Raw genomic sequence first — 20688 nt, 5'->3', positions numbered from 1 at the left:
CACATGATGACCACATGATGACCACGGATATGGTGTAAAAGTTTGAAAAACTTATTTTTCATTTCACTAGGTCTTTAAGGATTCTTCTGGAAGTCACTGCCTACCGCCTACCATCCTTGTTTTTTTCCGTAACTGTTACTTTAACTGGATGGTCAGAAGTTTAACTCTTGCTGCAAATAACCCCAAAAAAACGCCAAAGAGGTAGTTCCAAGTCAATTCTTTGCCATGTCTACCTACATCCAAAGGCAACCAGAAAGCCCCCTCCCTCCCAGGCCTTGACCGCATTTGAACCACACTGTGAATATGCTGTGGATCCTGAAAATGCCAGTGTCCCAAAATAGTTACTCCACTGTGTTAAGCCGTTAAAAATGCAAACCCTCTGATGTAAAACACTGAGGAAGAGTGTCATGCGATCGGTCCGGCACGCACGCACGCACGCACGCACGCACGCACGCACGCAGTCGCACTTCACACATGTGAAGTGAACAGCTGTGTCATTACATCATCAAGGTGACTCAGTACTTTTAACCAGTTTAACATCAATTATTTATATATTGCGTCAACGCCACGACATGCCGTTCAATATTTAATCATGTTTAAATCTGCTGCCTTCAGCATTTAACTCAAACTGACGTGTGTGTGTGCGCGCGTGCGTGCATGCGTGCGTGTGTGTGTGTGTGTGTGTGTGCGTGCGTGCGCACGCGTGATCAAGCAGCTTGTTCAGTCTCTCTCTCTCTCTCCTGGTATACAGTACAGTGCAGTTCACACTACAGTAATGACAGCAAAACGTTGTGGAGTGTTTCCCACTAGACCACAGCCCCTCCTTCAGGACAAAGTTGTGAACTGCAGTGTTAATGCTGCTTGTAGGTTTACACCAGGGGGGCAGTCAGACAGATATTTTGTGAAGCCACTAAGGAAATCGGGACTTCCTGAAAGTTCATATAATGGCCTGTTGTGGCGCTGTCACTGGGCCCAAAACACCCCATAGCTCCATAGAGGACCATGTATTTGGGCCCAACTTCACCTAGACTGTATTACCTTAATAAACATGGTCATGAATACTTTCTGCTTCCAGTCACTAGTTTAAAGTCTCATTTCTCATCATAATTATAAAATTATAAAATTATTTATTAAAAAAATGACCATAAAGTCACGTATGTTCTGAGGGGCGTGGCTACCGTTACAGTCTATGATCGGGAGCCACCCCCCGTTCGAGTCAAAATAAAAACCAACAAAGAAGAAGGGGGGAAGTCCCGCCTCGTTGTCTGGGCCAGCCAATGGCCAGCTGGGCCCAAACGGATCTACAAAGATGGCGATTTACAATTCAAGGACTGACAGGCTTCATCTTACGTGACGTCCATATCAGACCCGGAGAACGCTTTGTCCATATTTTTTTATAGTCTATGGTTTACACTGGGTGACCTGGTTGAGCACCCGGCGCTGTTCCATGGCTTTCTCACCGCATAAGATAGCAGATCTACAAGTGAGCTTGTAGATCTCCATGCTTGTTGTGCTTGTTGTTAAGATTAGCATCTGTGTGAGCTCAGTAATAATAATTGGTATCATATTGTAATTGCAGCACTGATTTGCATATCAGCATGCCACAGTTACACAATCACTTTAAGAATAGTTTGATTGTGATCCTTGACCCTTTAAACATATTGGCTGAGATGTAAAGACATTTTTTATTTTGGCGACACTAATTTGCATATAAATGGTAGATGGGACATTTTTACCCCTTTCCTTCTGACCAGAAAACACTGATTAGAAGTATATTTCCGGGGGTGCATGAAAAGCCCTAATTTGGCAATTTGATATGCGACTTGGGTGGTTAGTTCAGGTTTATAGCGTTCAGACTGGGATCTCGGAAACCATCTGAATGTGTCAAGTCGCATTAGTAAAAATCGGATTTCATGTAACCTGTTTGTGTTTAGCCATATTTAAACTAATCTGATTCCAATCTGGATGTGGCACAGATCTGATCTCAGATCTGATTCAGGCTGGGTTTGGCTACCAGTGTAAAGTAGTACTAATAGCAGATGTACAACTTAAAGCCCAAAATGCGTCGCATTGCGTCAACGTTTCAAACTTGTAGAATATAGTTTTGTGTTTTATAAATATTGAAACAATGAAAAGCATGAACAACAACTTGTGACTGAATAATAACTACATTAGATCCATTAGAACACAGGTTATTATAATTTTTTCTTTTCCTAATTCTTGAAAAGTAACGGTTTTGGACATACAAAGTTTCCACCCGACAGACAATTGTTCTTTGCTGATTTACCTTGTAATTGTTATTGTTATAATGATTAATTTCTGTTCTCTCTCTCTCTCTGTGTGTATGTGTGTGTGTGTGCGTGCGTGTGCGTGTGTAGATGTGAAAGGCGCTCCGTCACACCGGTTTTCGTGCGGTCAGTCTCCGTTGATAGAGAGCTCGGTTTGGGAGAGGAAGTACTGCGTCCTGACTGACAGCCAGCTCATTCTGATCAGCAAGGACCAGCAGGTATGCGCACGCACGCACACGCATGTACGCATGTGCACGCACGCACACACATGTGCACACACACACCAGAGATGCTGGACCCTGATTGGGCTACTACGTTAAAACTGTTTCAACGCCATGCCCGAGATAACAAGATTAAGCTACCTTTGTCCAGGACACCACGCCCGAGAGAACGCATTTAAACAAAATAATTCAAAAAAATTAGCTTCGTTGCTAGTCCACGTAAAAACCCATGTGCACGCATGAACATGCGTCTACTCTGCACTGCCAGTGATTTTACCTTTTTTTAAACCTTTCAAGTAGTCTGAATATTTATTTACAGTACAGATACTCACAGTACATATCCTGTGTATTGAATCACCATTTACTACCCATCATGCCCCTCTTCCCCACTCTGCAGGCTGACATAGCAGACAGCCAGGCAGACTCGGCCAAGGGGCGGAGCCTACGACGGACGGTCAGTGTGCCATCAGAGGGACAGTTCCCTGAGTTCCAGCCAGAGGGCACCAACGTGCTGGGTAAGAATATTTGCGAACGCAGTGAGCCACTTACTATGACAGCAAGGGCTGAATGTCTGTGTGTGTGTCTGTGTGTGTGTGTGTCTGTCTGTCCCACTGTTACACCACCCGCCCGCCACCAGAGGGCGCAGCTGTAGCACACACACACACACACACACACACACACACACACACACACACACACACACACACACGCACACGCACACGCGCACACACACACACACACACACACACACACACACACACACACACACACACACACACGCACACACAACCACACACACACAAGCTGCGTTCGCTTCACGCGTTTGCGCGTCTTACTTGTCATATGTAAATATACAGACACACACACACCATGCTGTGTGTCTGTTCGAGTTTCAGTGCCTTGCTCAAGGACACTTCAACACACAGTGGGTGCCGGCGATCAAACGTGTGCGTGTGCGTGCGTGTGTGCTGCCTGCCTGCCTGCCTGCCTGCGTCCACAGCACGTTTGTACTTTGTAATTCAATCAAATTAATTTTCAGTTGTGAGATTTTATTTGGCTTTAATCCGTGGCTTTTAACGTTTTGTAGTCGTAAAGAACCACTTGCTCACCTCAAGAGAGGCCATTCTAGCACATCTTACCGATTCCTCCTCAGCGGTTCCTGTTTTTCAACATAAGTGACCCAAACACACCCAACAAGCCTGCAGCTCACTCAGGAGGTCAAAACCTCTGCAGTAGATACAATCAATCACTTAGCGCAGTAAGACCTGAGGCCAATTCTACAAAGACCTTCGAAATCATAAACAGTTTTCTGAAAAACCTCTGGTATGTTGCTATATGAGTAGCCTCGATAACGGCAGGCGTTTTGTTTTCAAAGGGGACAAAATAAGCCTGGGTGAGCCAAATAGGAAAAGTGGCATAGGAGTGGGAGTGAACCTTGTATTTCGCTAAACCAATAACTTCACTTTGGTCATGTCAGTGTTCTCTGCTGCGTTCTACTGGGGAGGAGGAGGCGGGCTCATAGGTTGGTGAACCAATCTGCAGCGGTCCAGCGCTAGTGCGCTACTGTAGTTTGTTCCGCCCATCTATGCCCAGAAAAGCACAGGGCTCTTTAAGGCTACTATAGCAGTAGCCTCGGAAACCCAGACGTTTTTACTTCCAGGGAGAAGAGAAAAAAGTCTGGGACCCAGTCCACTTCAATTCGCCATAGAGTAGCTCAAACGTCGATCACTCTCTGCTGATTTCTGATCGTCTGCACCCTTGTTAAATTGACGCACACACGTACACACACGCACTCCTCTCTCTCTCTCTGTCGCTCTAATTAATTAGTCTCATGTCGCGCAGCTGCGTCTAGATTCTCCCGGCGGATCCTGCCGGGAGCTGCCTATGCCATAGGGCCGATTCATACTCCTATTTTACCGCTGTTTCGGCGCTGTAGTGCCGAAATGATTTCGGCTCGTCAGATATTTTCAGTAGCACCGAAGAGACGACTTTAGGACGGTACCCGCCCCCCCGAACCTCAAATTACGTCAAATTGTAGGCTCTACAGCGACAAACCGACTTTTATTCGGCTCTAAAATAGGAGTATGAATCGGCCCATAGAAAGCATAGGTGGACCCCAGGCTACTATAGCAGTGGTTCTCAAACCTTTTCATGTCAAAGACCCCCAAAATCAAATAGATTTGGCCTCCAACCGCCATCCCAAAATAGTTCCAGGTACCCCCCAGAAGCAAATATTTCAGTTAAAAATGTTCGATATATCGATATATCGAATATATTAAAAGATTTGCACAAATTGTCACGATTTTTCCAAAATAGCAGATCTGCAAGCTTTACTGTGCTACTTTATTGTCACTTCACATGGTTTACACGTGTCAAGAACTGAGTAAAGTCATGTTTTCTTGCAAGCTAATGTCAAAACGTTTCCATAAAATATGACTAAATTACTCAAAAGACTATGACTAAAACTAAATCAAGGCTCTCAAAATCAACGGTGGACAGAAGGTGATAAAAGTGACAGATATGTACAGTACAGTACATGAGGTTAGGACATAATGAGCAAGTAAAAAGGGGTAACGGTGGTTGGCAAACAAGGTCACAGTCAAAAGGTCACAGACACGCCCAATACAGGAGTAGCAAGTTCAGGTGCCGGATTAATGTCTGGCACTGTGTGTGTGTGTGTGTGTGTGTGTGTGTGCGCGGACACGTGTGTGTCAGCAGTTTAATCAAAGCAGTCAGCAGAGCTACATTTGTCCTCTAATCCTCAGACAGTTGCTGTCTGGCTTTCATTTCAGGGAGGAAAACAACACACACACACACACACACGCACGCGCGCGCTCGCGCGCACACACACACACACACACACACACACGCATACGCGCGCGTTGAAATGACGCCCCTAGTCGTAGTTCACCCCCACAAATTATATATTATATTATTTTCTATCAATTACCGTACACACCCCATGAAGCCTTGAATTCATGGAGATTTCTTATTTTTTGTGGCATTCCTAAGCCAATTATTTGATGACCAAATTTTCAGGGAGGTGGCTCTGTGTCGTTTCCGACCGTCAGTCACTCATATTTGATACCATCTGTTTCTAGCGAAAATGTAACTAATTCAGCAGCAGTAACATTAGCGTTTTCTCTCAGTCAGTTGATTCTTCATATCCATATGAGTGAAACGGCCGGGATGATGCTAGCATTCCAGAGCTAGCCAGATGTAGCTTAGGGTCGGGGCCTACATTCATCAATATAAAACGCACAGACGTTCTAGGCACCTCGCAAGTGTTAAGTTACATTTGTTGTTTACCACATCTATATTCTGGGGAAAACATTCACTGCTACTGTATTTTCAGCGAAGATATATTTGAAAACCAAAAATACACAAAAATAGAGCCCTGAGGACCTCGCAAAAAGGTATTGGGGTTCGAGTGGTTAAAGTACAGATACAGAGTAACTGTAAAGGCCAAGTCATACTACTGTCAGATGGAGCATGAGTTATGCTTTCAGATACCGCTACACAATGTGAGTTGACGTGGTATAATTAAGTGTTGCATCCACACAGCCTTGCCTCCTCTCAGCGCACGCCTGTAATTTAGGCCGCGAGGTGTGGGTAGTGGACAGGGGGGTGGGGCGGTGATAGTAGAAATACTCACAGGTTTCACTTAAGTAAAAGTATCTGCAGACTGCAGTGTAACATGTGCAAGTGCATGTCCCGTATTCAAGAATGTATAGGGCTGAAGTGTTTTGTAAATTGTAATATTAATCAAAATCTACAAAGTATCTAGTTACTAAAGTTTAACTGTAGTGGAGTAAAAGTACAATATTTTCCTCTGGGATGTGGAGTAGAAGTAAAAGTATTGAACATTGTAAATATTGAAGAAAGCAAAAAAGTATATATACCTCAACATTTTACTTAAGTATAGTATTGGGGGGTGTTGGTTTGGGATATGGGGGATAGGCGGCGAGGGGGGGGGGGGTCTGTGGCTGTTGCTTTCGGCAGAGTGGGACGATTGAATCTTGGGAATGTCTCGGGCACAGGACAAAAGCGAGCCTGTTTTTGTCCTGCCGGGTCCTTGGCGGAGCACAGGGGGGGTGGTCACGGCAGTGTGTGACCCCCTCTCTTTCTTCTCCCTACTACGTGGGCCCAGGGACATTTCTCAGGGCATGAGTATGAGTATGCGGCGTGTAGGAGGGGGGGGGGGGGGGGGGGCCCGGTGCAAAGGCTATAGCAGTCCTATAACTAGCTTTCTGTGTTGCTTTTTGAAATGCCCAAAGGTCATGGCCCCCGTGCCGCGTCCATGGTTTTGGATTTCAAGTAATGGATCACTTGTGCGTGCTACAACAAAAAGAAGAAGATATACTACCCGTTTCCGGAACTATAGATACTTAAATTGGAGGGACGGGGAGATGAAGATGATTCTGTCTCGTCTACACAGAGCGTTCAGTTCTTGGTCTTTGTGGGAGCGAGTAGGTGGGCTGGCCAAGAGGTCAAGGTTATTACAATTTAGCATGTTTTCAAATTCAGTTTAGTTTTGGTTCGTTTTTAGAACAGAGTCCCTCAGGGCTCTATCCTAGTGTTTTCTTTTTGAGCGTGTTTGCTATATATACCTGTGTGTGTGTGTGTGTGTATATATATTGTGGAGTCTCGGTGTGGAATGAACAGGCGGAACAGGGTATTGCAGCACTGGAAAACGGCTGTTTATTCACATCAATCAATTATATCAACTTTACATGCAGGAGAAACCCCACATGGGTCACTCGGGCAAGAGTATAGTCCATACAGTATTATATGCTTCACAGGCATCAATCCATCGCCTGGAGAAGGATGAGAAAACGAAGGTTAGTTTCAACTTAGGTTATGCAGTTTCTTCTTACGGCACGTCTCCTCTCTGGAGGGCTCTTTATAATAAGAAACAATAATAATAATAATATATGACGGCGGAGTCTTGCTTCGTGACGTCGTCAGTATTTAGCCTTTACTGTAGAGGATCTTCTCCCATAGCGGGGGTTCAGCTCCGAGCGAGCACAAGCCGTTCAGCCGAACCGGCGTCTATAATGAGTGCCTGCTTGCTAGGCAGTTCTCAATGCAATGTCTTAGGAATTAAATAGGTTTCCTTCCGACCTTATTATCCGTAGTTTCCTCGTCCTCGTCGCTGTGGCGGGGCAGGCTCCTTCCCGCAGCGCGGTCCGTGGAAACTGGAACTCCTCTTCTGTATGCCAGACAGAACTCAATGTTATCCCGACTTTATTATCTGTAGTTCTCACGTCGCCGTCGTTGGCGGGGCTGGCTTCCATGCAACAGCCCGATACGTGAGAACTGGAACTCAATGTTATATTTCCTTCATCCAGTCCCGCGGATTCTGTCCCTCGGACACAACCCTGGACGGATTCTATAAACCTGTGACGAGAGGAGAGTGACAGTTTAAGACATGCAGAGTTATACACATGAGTGTGTGTGTTTGGTGAGAGCGTGTGTGTCTGCTTACCCCCCGACGGTTTGCGTGTGCGTGCCTCCGTGAGCGTGTGTGTGTAAACCAGCCGCTGTCAGACGCACTACTGATTCTGCCTTTTATATGACGAGTGTAGCCGCTAGCTGATTTGTGTGCGGTCCGTCAATCAGCTCAATCTGGCGGAGGAGGGCGTTCCCAACGGCCCGAGGCGTCTTCTGTCTGACAGCGTGTCTGGTTGCCCTGGCAACGCACTTACCATCGCGGGGGTCGCTCACCAGACCCCACAATATATATATATGATTTATATATATATATATATATATATATATATATATATATATATATATACAAGGCTTAGTTTTTTATTGTAATATGGTCATGGTCAAGTTTCAACAACTCAGACAAATTGCAAACATAGCAGATCTACAAGCTCACAGCATGAGAAACACGTGAGCAATTTTTCTAAACTAAGGACAGTGTAAACACACTATAAACTTTCAGTTCGTTTTTTTTGTAGTTCCTGTCATTTTGTTAGGTTTTTAGCTAACTAATAACTATTGTAACCCTGCTCGACACTGAGTTCAGTGTCTTTGTGTAGGTGGGCTTTCCCAGTGGCTGGTCTGAGGTCAGTTGCATTGTTGTGTCCCAGTAAACCCGTAAACCAGCCGGCTTTCACATTCAAAACACCCAACCGTCAACTTCTGCTCTGTTCAGTCCTACACTACCAGCGGTTCCAATGTAACTGAGTACATTTACTCAAGTACTGTACGTATTTATTTATTGTTTTTACTTTACTTGAGTATTTCCAATTTTCAGTACTTATACTTATAGTATTACAGCTCAGAGGCAAATACATTTCTCCACTGCAATTATTTGAAAACTTTAGTTACTTTGTAGATCCATCCATCCATCCATCCATCCATCTTCAATCGCTTATCCGCAATCGGGTCGCGGGGGCAACAGCTCCACCAGAGAGATTCAGACTTCCCTTTCCAGAGCAACATTAGTGACTTCCTCCTGGGGGATCCCGAGACGTTCCAAGGCCAGTGAGTCGATGTATTTCCTCCAACTGCGCCTTGGTCTGCCTCGGGGTCTCCTCCCAGTGGGACGTGCGTCGAGGACCTCCCTAGGGAGATGCCTGAGAGGCATCCTAACCAGATACCTGAACCTCCTAAGCTGGCTCCTTTCCAGGCGAAGGAGCAGCGGCTCTACTCCGAGTCTCTCTCGTGTGACTGAACTTCTCACCCTATCTCTAAGGGAGATGCCAGCCACCCGTCGAAGAAAACTCATTTCGGCCGCTTGTATTCGCAACCTTGTTCTCTCGGTCATGACCCACACTTCATGACCATATGTGAGAGTAGGAACGAATATCGCTCAGTAGATGTTGATTATTATTACAAAACATACATTACCCACTTCAGCCCTATATACAGTACATTTCATACATTGCAGATCTACAAGCTCACAAGCTCGTAGATCTGCTATTTTCAAAAGTTGTGAAACGGGACAGTCTGTATAATGAGTATTTTCTACTTTTGGTACTTTAAGTACAGTACATTTTGCATTCTGGACTTTTCCACATTGCAGTATTGAGTACTTTTTCCACTGTTGAGCCCTATACTGACACAGGCATTTCGCTCCAGTCATACCAACAGGACACACCTGTCTGATTAAGACCAACAGGACACACCTGTCTGATTAAGACAAACAGGACACACCTGTCTGATTAAGACCAACAGGACACACCTGTCTGATTAAGACAAACAGGACACACCTGTCTGATTAAGACCAACAGGACACACCTGTCTGATTAAGACCAGAGGCAGTTAAAACCAGCAGTTCTCACACTTTTCCAAAAATGTTCATGCAACGTTATAGATCTGCTATTTTTGAACGCTAAAAACAAGATGATTACAGATGCTTTCCCAGAACATAGTTGAACTGATACTGCATACGTATGGAAGCATTGTATTGTATTTGTAATACATAGTAAAATCCTCAGTGTCCATTAAATGATGGTTTAAAGTCTAGTTATAGCTTATTTAAAAATAAGTTTTAAATAGCCTACAGGATTGTGAACAACACTGCTGCCAGATTTTGCGAGAGCAATAAGCAACTAGGTCTGTGAAAACAAGCCCAAAAGTAGCGACTAGGCCACATGGGATGGATATTGGAAAATAGTTGATGGACAATCTACGAGCTATTTCCCTAGAAATCTTGAAAAAAGTGAAACAAGTGAACACAAATCTGGCACTGGGGTCACAACAAAAATATGGGGAATTTGGTGGTCCTTGACAGGAAAATGTTTGAGAACCACGTGTTTAATCAACATTAGGAAACAAGCCCAAAATAAGCAACTACGCTTTAGAAACAAAAAAATATATATAATGAAAAATAACCTGCAACCCGCAACTACCAATATTTACAAGAAAAACAAGCCCAAAGTTGCTTATAATAAGCAGACGTGGCAACACTAATCGTGAAGACCCCGTGACCCAAGAGTTGATTCATTCTGCTCTGACCTCTTAAGACCCCCCTCATACCCCCACTCCACCCCCGACCTGCTTTCTGAGCAGAGAATGAAGCCTTATTTATATGTAAATGTGTGCGTGTGTGCGACTGCGTGTGCATGCGCGCGTGTGTGTGTGTGCGTGTGTGTGTGATATAGAGAGAGAGAGATGTGTGTGTGTGTGTGTGTGTGTGTGTGTGTGTGTGTGTGTGTGTGTGTGTGTGTGTGTGTGTGACTGTGTGTGACTGTGTGAGTGTGTGTGAGAGACGTGAGTATGGTTACGTGTATGTACCGTACCATACTCTTTCTATGCTTGTATATGGGCCAAAACACATAGTAGAATTTAATAAATAGTCCTGGTTAAAACTTTTCATTGCCCATCTACAATATCACAGTGCATCACAGCGCTTGTAGATTGGCTATTTTTGGCTAAAAATTGTGTTTGCGTTCGTGCTTGTGTGTGTGTGTGACTGTGTGTGTGCGCGCGCAAAGCTGCGCATGTGTGTGCGCACGCATGTGCGTGTGTGTGCGCGTGTCGGTTACACCATTGGGCCGTGGCAGCATCCATTCAGTTTGTTTTGATTGGCAGGCATAGTTCATCATGAAAGGCAGTCACGGAAGAAGTACTCAGATTAATATATATATATATTTTTACCTAAAGTAAAAGTATCAATACTTTTACAGAGTGTAGAATACGTAAAAGTCCTGCATTCAAAATTGGGTAAAGTTACAGAATGCGTTTTGAGCTTGTAGATCTGCTACTTTTGATGCTTTTGAATTTGAATCATGAAAAGTAACAGTTTTGAACATTTGAGGTTTCCACCCGACAGAGACGATATACTAAAAGTACTAAAGTGTTAAGTACTCTTTCAAAAGTTTTCAGAATGTGTCATAATCTTTAAAAAAATATGCGGATACGTGTCACATTTGCTTGTAGATCTGCTATGTTTGAATAGCCAAAGTAGGGGCTTAATTAGTTATGTCATTCAAGTCAGTTATGGCAATAATAATCAAAATATTCAAAATAACTAAAACTGTAATACTGTATAAATGCATTGTAAAAAAAAAAAAGTACAATATTTGCCTCTGACATGTAGTGAAGAAGTATAAATTATCTTAAAATGTACTTGCAGTAAATGTGCTTAGTTACATTCCAGTGTGTTTTGATTTGACATGCAGAGTTTAGTGTGAAAGCCAAGATGACACGGGGGAAATTGGATCCGTCTTCTTGTTCCTGAGTGAGTTATTTTCAGAGCGGTAGAACACACACTTTGTCAAAGTGTTATTTGGACTGTATTTTTAGCCGGCGTGTTGCCGAAACAGCATTAATTATATAAACGGTATACCTAAAACCCCAGCCGTGATGAACCATCTCAGGGCCTGGGTATAGTAGGGAATTATTATTCTTTAAAACATTTCCTCCTGTTTGTCTCTTAACAGGATCCCTGGCTAATATATGCCTTAGTACATTATAATTGCCCTCTATAACTATTTTTTTTAATTAAAAATGGAAATGGTTCATCTTTCACTCAATAAGGGACAACTCCCGTTGCAAGTTAATGATGCCATCTGTCCGTGTGAGGTCCTATGGAATGTATGGGATGCAATGCATAAGCTAATAAAAAGTATTTAAAATATTGCTTTGATTGCTTTTTCGTAATCTTTAGGGGCGTGTTTTATTTTTATTTTTTATGAACCCTACACATAAAAAAAATCTTAGGCACACTTTGGTAGGCCTATAGCCCTGTCCTGTTTGGATGACAATATTGCCTTTCCAACAGATTTTCATTAAAAAAAAAAAAAAAAAAAAAAAGATTATCGATTATTAATTTTCATAATCGATTTCGGGTCCTATCAACGATAATCGATTAATCGGACCCATCCCTACTCTACGGCAGGACTTCTCAAACATGTTCATGTCAAGGACCCCCACATTGATATATACTAGACCTGTATGTTCCCATCACAGTCGGCCACCGGCCTACTTGGGAACGATGCAACTTGGGAACCTAAAGATATACGTTGTCATAGCACCCGTTTTAACCGTCAGCCGGTGTCCCACATGGAGATCTGTGTATGTGCCTGTGTGTGAAGAGTAAGACTGCAAACTGAAAAGTGTACTTGGCAATCAATTCGGCCCACTGGCAGAGACTGATTGGTTGAGCCTCAATTGGCTGAGGCAGAGGCTGGAAATTGCACAGGTGAAAGGAGTTGGCCTCATTAGGCCCACTGGCAGAGCCTGGCCCAGGTGAAAGGAGTGGGCCTCATTAGGCCCACTGGCAGAGCCTGACCAGAGCCTTTTGTGGTGGTTCTGGAGAGCCGTGCGTCCGACTGACTCGATACCTGGCACTGCACTCCCTGTGGGGGTGTGGAGCGGGTGTGTCGAATGTGAAGTCGGTGGGTGAAACGGTTCTGGAGTTACGTACATTACAACCGTACACACACGTACGCACACACACACACGTACGCATTATATAGTAGATTTGGCAGAGCTTTTTGAATAGCACGTGTAAAATATGGATAAACTTCAAAAATATCTAGAGGCGTCTCTCTCTCTCTCTCTCTCTCTCTCTCTCTCTCTCTCTCTCTCTCTCACACACACACACAAACAATCACACGCCAAGTCTCTGTCTGTCTGTCTGTGTGTCTCTCTCTCTCTGTTGGTCGGTGTGTTTGGGGGGGGAGTCTGGCTGACGAAAGCATTGTATTGTTGTGTGTTGGGAGCCAATGGGACTGGGCTGTGTGGAGTGGCTCCGCTGCATTCCACACTGACAGCAGTTACACGCAGCAATACTCTACACATTTCAGACTACACACTACTTTAATCACAGCCGTTACCAAGAGCAGGACTATACACACACACACACACACACACACACACACACACACACACATTCTAATCTCTACTTCATTCACACCAACACGTTGGAATGAGCAGCATGTAAACGGCTCGTATTTATAGCAATGGAAATGATGGGTAAGTTCGTTTTAATGGTATTAATATCACAACTCTGTGTGTGTTGACTTCAGATGGACAGATGGTGGACACGTCTAAGAAACTTAAAAAGAAATAACCTGACACAACCTGTTGCTCTGCTTCTGTCTGTCTGTCTGTCTGCCTGTGTTTCTGTCCCTGTGTGTCCTTTTGTATCTATCTATCTATCTATCTATCTATCTGATACGTACACAGTTCAAGTCGCTTTAATTTAGCTCCTCCACGGGTCCATTTGGTTACACATTCGTACACTCTCAGAGTTTACTGTAGGTTGATAACTGTTGCAATGACTACAAAAACCACCACCGGGCTACAGGCTGTGATTATGTTGATTTAGCTTCTGTGTGTGTGTGTGTGTGAGTGTGTGTGTGTGTGTGTGTGTGTGTGTGTGTGTGTGTGTGTGTGTGTGTGCGTGTGCGTGTGCAGTGCTAGAGTCATGTTTAGTCGCAGCTGCGCCATGCGCGCGCATGGCTGCACCGTCTCATTAGCGGGTAGACGGCGGTAGACAATACCTAGTGGTGGACAATGTACTGAAGCACAGTACTCGAGTAGAAGTGTAGATACTCCTGGACAAATAATACTCAAATTCAAGTGAAGGTTGCACAGTAAAATTTTAGTTAAAGTACTGCACATGCTTTTAAAAAATACTTCAATATTAAAAAGTACGAAGTACATTTTCTTTTTAATGTCAATGCATTGCTGTATTCAAATGTAGACCCCCCCCCCCCCAATAAATAAATACAATATAAATAAATAAACAAAATGCAAGGATTTTCCAGAAATGTAAAAACAAATCAGTAATCAGTAATGGTGAAAATAGTATCAGATCTACAAGCTCACAAGGTGCACTTGTATCTCATGTTGTGAGGCACGTGGGCTTTTATATTTTAAAGATAAATACAAAAATGCAAGGAATTTCCAGAAATGTGACAAAGAAATATATATCAGTATTGCGATTTTGTAGATCTGCTATTTTCACTGTAATGGAAATAGGGCTTATAGGGCTTGGTTAATTCATAACATAAATTTTTCCCATCCTAGAAAGGGTGTCAAAAGTACAGCATAATTTGTCTTTAGTATCCAAAAATAGTAGAGAACTCCAGTAAATGTATACTGTTGTAACTGTGAAGCAGTGCACACATGGCTGCACCGTCTTATTAACGGATACAGGAACTGACAGCCAACACAAACGTTGAGCTTAACATCTGTTCTTATTACAGTAATTGGGTCGCTGCTTGTGTCACTGTACTTAGACCGCTACCGCTGTTAGGCACACAATGCACCGTGCGCTACATTGGGGCGTGAGTGTTGTAGCGACAAATGACACTTGTTGAACTTTGTTGAGTCACGTCTTTGTGCTCTGGTTGTATGGGCGATTTGTTATTAGGTCAGCTAAACACTGTACGACCTTTAAAGTGGTCGGGGAGTCATCAGATCGTTAGGAAATTAACACTGCACAAGTCTCTTCCTTGAAATCGTCTGTCATAAATATCGTTGTGGTTTTCACACTATATACCAGGGGTATTCAATTAGATTAGGCCGGGGGCCACAACTGTAGAATGATTGTGTGTGGGGGGCCGCACATGTGTGCGAGCGGAGCGCGTAAATTTGTGGGTTCTCAAAATGCTTTTTGTGCTCAAACACGAAGATTTATGTATATTTCCGCACAGTAATGAGCAGGATAATAATGTCTATACAAGTATATGCCACCTTAGAATAGATGTAGGCCTAGACCTATTTGACAGTGCATAAACAGCATTGCTTTGACATTAACGACCATCAGCTGGACGGACACACACACACACACACACACACACACACACACACACACACACACACACACACACACACACACACACACACACACACACACACACACACACACACACACACACACACACACACTCTGCTGTGGGCAGTTCAGAAACCCGTCCACGACCACCAGTGACATCATCGTTAGGCAGATTGTTTTTTAAACAAGATTTATTTACGTGAGAATAGTTTATCAGACTATAAAGATCAGATTACATAGAGCAGTGATTCCCAAAGTGGGGTTCGGGGTCCGGGGACCCCCAGGGTCCTTGAGGCAGTTCCAGGGGGTCCCCAGGGAAATGGTTTGGAACCAAATGGACCCTTATGGGTCTGTAACTCAGAGAGTGTACAAATGGAACCAAATGGACCCTAACAGGGTTTATTATTGTGAGAATGATGGCTTCCATTTTCGCATTGCAACTTTTCAGGACTAGAAAGCCTGCAGTTTCTATTAGCTTGGATTCTCCATTGATGTCACTGTTGGGTGGGTTTCTAAACTGCCCACAGCCCTCCTATGTGACACAGACAGAGTAGAAAAAAACTTGTCATTTTATCATGATTATTATTGAGGACCTATTATATGAAGATAGGTTGAAAATTGGTCCTTTAATGATTACCGTCATTATGGTAATCTCACAATTAATATCGCACACACCATACCTGTAACTTTTATTAGCCCTCTTATTATTCTCAAAAAAAAAAAAAAAAAAAAAACCCTTTTTTTTTTTTTTTTTTTTCAAAATTCTTTCAGGGGCCACAAGGGGGCGCTCCGCGGGCCGCATGTGGCCCGCGGGCCGCCATTTGAATATCCCTGCTATATACGATTGATCGCCGACAAGGGATCACACACTGAAAGACATTTCACAGGGCTCAACAACAGCGTGATCACACGTTGTACACGCAGGTCCCGACGCAAATGTTCCAGGCGCGGGTGGTATTTAACACCCTGAGCAGGAAGGACGGAGTTCTCCTTTCAATCAATTAGTAACGCCCAGCGCTCAGGAGTTTGATAAAAAGGACGAGATTATTGATATCAAAACCGATCGCATCGCTCCACAGGCTGGGAGCGTCTGTTGCGCAACATTCAATGTTATATATTCCAAAAATAATCTTCTCGTTGACTTGCGCTGTACAATGAAACAGGTCTTAAAGTCACTCTTTTGACGCATAAACCAACATAAACATTCTGACAATTTATAACCCAACATTTATATATTTTATTTGTACTAGTTTGAAAGGTGTTTTCCTCAAAATGGCAACGCTCGTGAGTTTTCTTTTTCTTTTTCCCTACAGATATTTCACATTAATCGGTGCGTTAAAAAATATTAATGATACAGTAATGTAAATGTGACTAACATTAAAGGTGACGTAAAGTAGGCCCAGGCCGTAGCGTAACGGTCTGGGCACCGGACTGGTAATCCAGTCGCGGTGTGCCGCGGGTTCGACTCCCGGACCCGACACGGCCTTTACCGCATGTCATCCCCCCATCTCTCTCCCGTTTCCTGTCAGCCTACTTTCTATCCCTTAAAAAATCAATAAAGGCGTAAGCCGCAAAAAAAAAAAAAAAAAAAAGGTGACGTAAAGTTTCATTACGTTTGATCATGTTGCTTAAACTAAGGGATAGTTCACCAAAAAAATGACCAGCAGTTGTTCCCCATGGAGACACAAATAGTCTCCTTTGTATCTTCATAGGGAACCACTGCTGGTCCAAGACAAAACAGAAGGCTTAGGGATGTTTACTGAGACCTCTCCTTCTTGAAATGAATGCTCCCCTTGGTTTGTGTTGTGTTGTAAACTAGGGTTCCTGGGGGTCGCAACCCCTCGGTGGATCGCCTCATTATTTTCGCCGAACCTTTTCCATGGCGAGACATGGCCAAAGTATTTTCGGGGGTCCCCAGGCAAACAAAAATTGCATATGCATTAGGGGCGGATGAAGTCTGGCTGCACCAGGCTAGCTCGCTAGCTCACCCAGCGGGCGATCGCTCTCCTAGTGCAGTGTTTCTCAACCTTTTCAGGCCGCGACCCCCCGAAGTGATCATTCTTTAACTGAGGACCCCCCACCCTGATGACGAGCACATAGAATGTGTTATATATGCCATTTTGAAAATGCTCTTTCTTACATTATTTGACAGGAAACCACCTAACTCCATTTTTTTGGTTTTTTCTTTTTTCCCCCCCATAAATCAGTGCTATTGAATGACCCTTTACGTCTGTGTGTTGTTTCGAAAATATTGAACCAATGAAAAGTATTAAAGCGCTTTGGAGAAAACCTCTGGACTCCATTGGACCCTCAAACTTTCAGCAACTATCCTCCACCTCTTCCCCTCTCATGGAAGTAATTGACAATATATAAAGTCACAACACCAACTTTGATGAGGCAGTATTGTTTTGTCTTCAAAATACAAGGTTTTATTAATTTCCTGGAAAATGTAAATTTTTCATTTTCTGAAAGAAATAACATTTTGGAGTTAAGTGCTTTCTTCCCAACAGCAGAGATATATATTTAAAAATAAAAAAGTCAGAAATGGTTTATTGACGAGTCGATAACATATAATATATGTTATCGACTCGTCAAGAAACCATTGAGCAAGGTGAAGTGGGTTATTCGTTCTAAATATCTTATCAATATATTTTTGGTTAATTCCCCAGCCCTAATACAAATAATTGGTCTATACATGCGAGGGTGAAATTAATATTGTACTTGATTCAGAAACCAAATATGACCTAAAACAATAGAATACCCTTAACAGCAGCCTGCGATTTTAACTTGGAAGTAGTTCCTAATTGTGTTTTCCACTTTCTTTGATGAATAGTTCAGCCTCACAAAAGAATCTTGATATTTTGTCATGCAAATGAGGCCGGTTGAATATTACCATTGTGTCCTGTACGGCTGAACTTAATGAGCATACTGTTACTTACCAGAACAGTGAAATTAATTAATTCTCCTGTCTAGACACCTTAACGAGCTGGACCTCTGCCAGATGAACCCACTAAGCACATTTTGTTGTACTCATAGTACAGACGCATACACAATCATTTTACATAAAACTGTACTACACAATAATAGTACATAAGCTACATATACCGTACCAGTACGTTATTGCATTTTAATTACAGTTATCGTTATAATGTGACGTACTTGTAAAGATAGTGTCGCATTCAGCAAAACGTTCTAAACTGGTAAAGAATGGAATGTTGTTTATCATAACAGATCTTTATGTCTGACTGGACACACTGTCTGCTGTACTGTATGTACTGTATGACAGCTTCGTACCCCAACCACAGTGCAAAGGCGTTGGCATACTACGAATTGGTCGATTTTATCTGTGTTCCGCAGCTGTCTTTGGCCCTTTGAGCAGTGCTGTGTCCTTGCAGAGCCACCATACTTTTTTTTGTTTTGTTTCCGCCAACATGGTCTCCGCTGAGAAGTTGATCAATCTCGTTGAAGAGCACAAAATGCTTCATGAATAGCAACATGCAGACATCAAAGACGGTCTTGCACTTGTCTGTCCGAGTGGGAATTCTCCCATTGTTTTGGCATAGACGGTATGCCCATATGATGACCACGGATATGCTCTAAAAGTGTGAAAACCATATTTTTCATTTCCCTATGTCTTTAAAATAATGGTTAAAGTGGTTAAAAACTATAAGGTGACACAGATGCGTCCTCAGGTCTAAATGGGGTAACCCATTAATACTTGAGGTTGATTTAAATAAATAAAAACATTGTACAGCTTGTACAGTATATCTGCCATTAGTGAATAACCAAACTAACATGACAGATTATTTTGCGGTTTCCATTCGGTTAAATAAAGTAGCGAAAATAGCCATCTACAAGCTCACTACGCATTTCATTGCAACGCTTTGTGAGCTATTTTGACTACTTTTGTGCAAGTCATGAAGTAGGCCAGGAATTTATGTTGAAATAGGAAGATATGATATCTGGGCTTATTGGCTTCCGGCAGTACTACTTAACCATTAGGTGCCCTGACAGATACCAGGGTCTAAATGTTCGTTCGTTCGTTCGTTCGTTCGTTCGTTCGTTCGTTCGTTCGTTCATTCATTCATTCATTCATTCATTCTACTCCTGTATCCATATGATTGACAGGTAAATTAGTTGCACCTTTGTGATTGAACAGAATGGATGGGTGTCTGCATGTTTTCACATTCTTGACATTCTGTCCCATGTTTGTCTGACATCATATCCTCCTACACAGTCACACACACACACACACACACACACACACACACACACACACACACACACACACACACACACACACATGCAGAGAGACAGTGTTTTCTTTGTGTTTGTTTATACAGTAGTTGCTCCACCAAGTGGCCCAAGTTAAAGGAGCACTTCACTCTAAAAGAAAAGTAATTTATGTTTTGTGTTGCTCAGTTGTAGCACTCTGACAAGCAAATCTACAAACTCGCAAGGCGTCACTCTGCAAGCTTATAGATCGCTATTTTCAGCCTGCAACCAAGTGTAAAATCAGGCATTTCGACGCCATCAAGACCTGCCAAAATGCCTTTGCTGTCCACAAAATCAACTGTAAATTTTGTCGATTTAGGGGGGAATGGTAGTGCTGTTGCCTCACAGCTAGAAGGTCCTGGGTTCGATTCCCGCTATGGGCGCTTCTCTCCTCCTTGTCATCAGTGCCCATACCCGGGGCCCCAAATGGGCCTTTCTGTGTGGAGTTTCCATGTTCTCCCCGTGTCCCCTAGGGTAGGTACCCTCACAAAGAACATGCAGTAATCCTGGTCTCTAAACTGCCTCCCCCTGGCCTGCCGGGGCGCCTGATGGAACATAATCCCCTAAAACATTTCCGATTAATTAATGGAGAGCAACGTCGCCACATGGCGACCCTCTTGCTACAGGCAGCTCGCTCACTCATAACATTGTGTCTATGGTGTATGTACTTTTTAAATTACCACACTTTGCTCAATTTTGGTTTGTTATAAATGTCAGAGATGTAGTTATGATACTGCATACTTATAATGGACTTTCATTTAAAAGTCACATTATGCAGATAAGCATCCTGAATAATAGTCACATTGATAAGGTTTGTAATAAAGTAAACCGTTTGTAAATTCGTCAAGATTTCATCGAGTTAAGTGTATTCTTGTTTGAGCAGATCATATACCATGGAACGTACCAGAAAGGTTGACTGTTGACTGTTGCAAGTATGATATACAGTATGTATGTCTATATTGCAGTATTGCTACTTTTACGTAAGTAGAAAATGTGAGTACTTTTTTCCACCATTGTCCATCAGGTCAGCTGTGTTATACTGTGGAGCCTGATGGGAGATGAAGGTAGCTTATTAATAATTAATATCAAAGCACTTCCTCCACTCTCTCACACAAACTAGACAACACTGTAATCACTGCTGCCGCTGGCTAGCCTG

General features: G+C 43.1%; 1 protein-coding gene across 6 annotated transcripts in view; it reads left to right on the top strand.

Annotated features, from left to right (window-relative positions):
* Positions 1 to 20688, top strand: part of rasal2 (RAS protein activator like 2) — a 103937-nt gene that overhangs the window by 39830 nt on the left and 43419 nt on the right. For 4 of the 6 annotated variants that reach the window (XM_083782908.1, XM_083782906.1, XM_083782907.1 and 1 more), the window contains exons 2-3: positions 2379 to 2506; positions 2907 to 3024. In XM_083782908.1, coding sequence (XP_083639034.1) covers positions 2379 to 2506; positions 2907 to 3024 — 246 coding nt within the window. Of the gene's footprint in view, positions 1 to 2378; positions 2507 to 2906; positions 3025 to 13316; positions 13448 to 20688 lie in introns of those variants that run through there. The other 2 variants (XM_083782909.1, XM_083782910.1) reach the window with 2 other exon arrangements.

The sequence above is a fragment of the Protomyctophum parallelum genome, assembly GCF_964188405.1.
Source record: "Protomyctophum parallelum genome assembly, chromosome: 14".
Classification (NCBI taxonomy): Eukaryota; Metazoa; Chordata; class Actinopteri; order Myctophiformes; family Myctophidae; genus Protomyctophum; species Protomyctophum parallelum.
The sequence above is the reverse complement of the archived record's forward strand: the minus strand, read 5'-3'. Positions and strand labels throughout refer to the sequence as shown.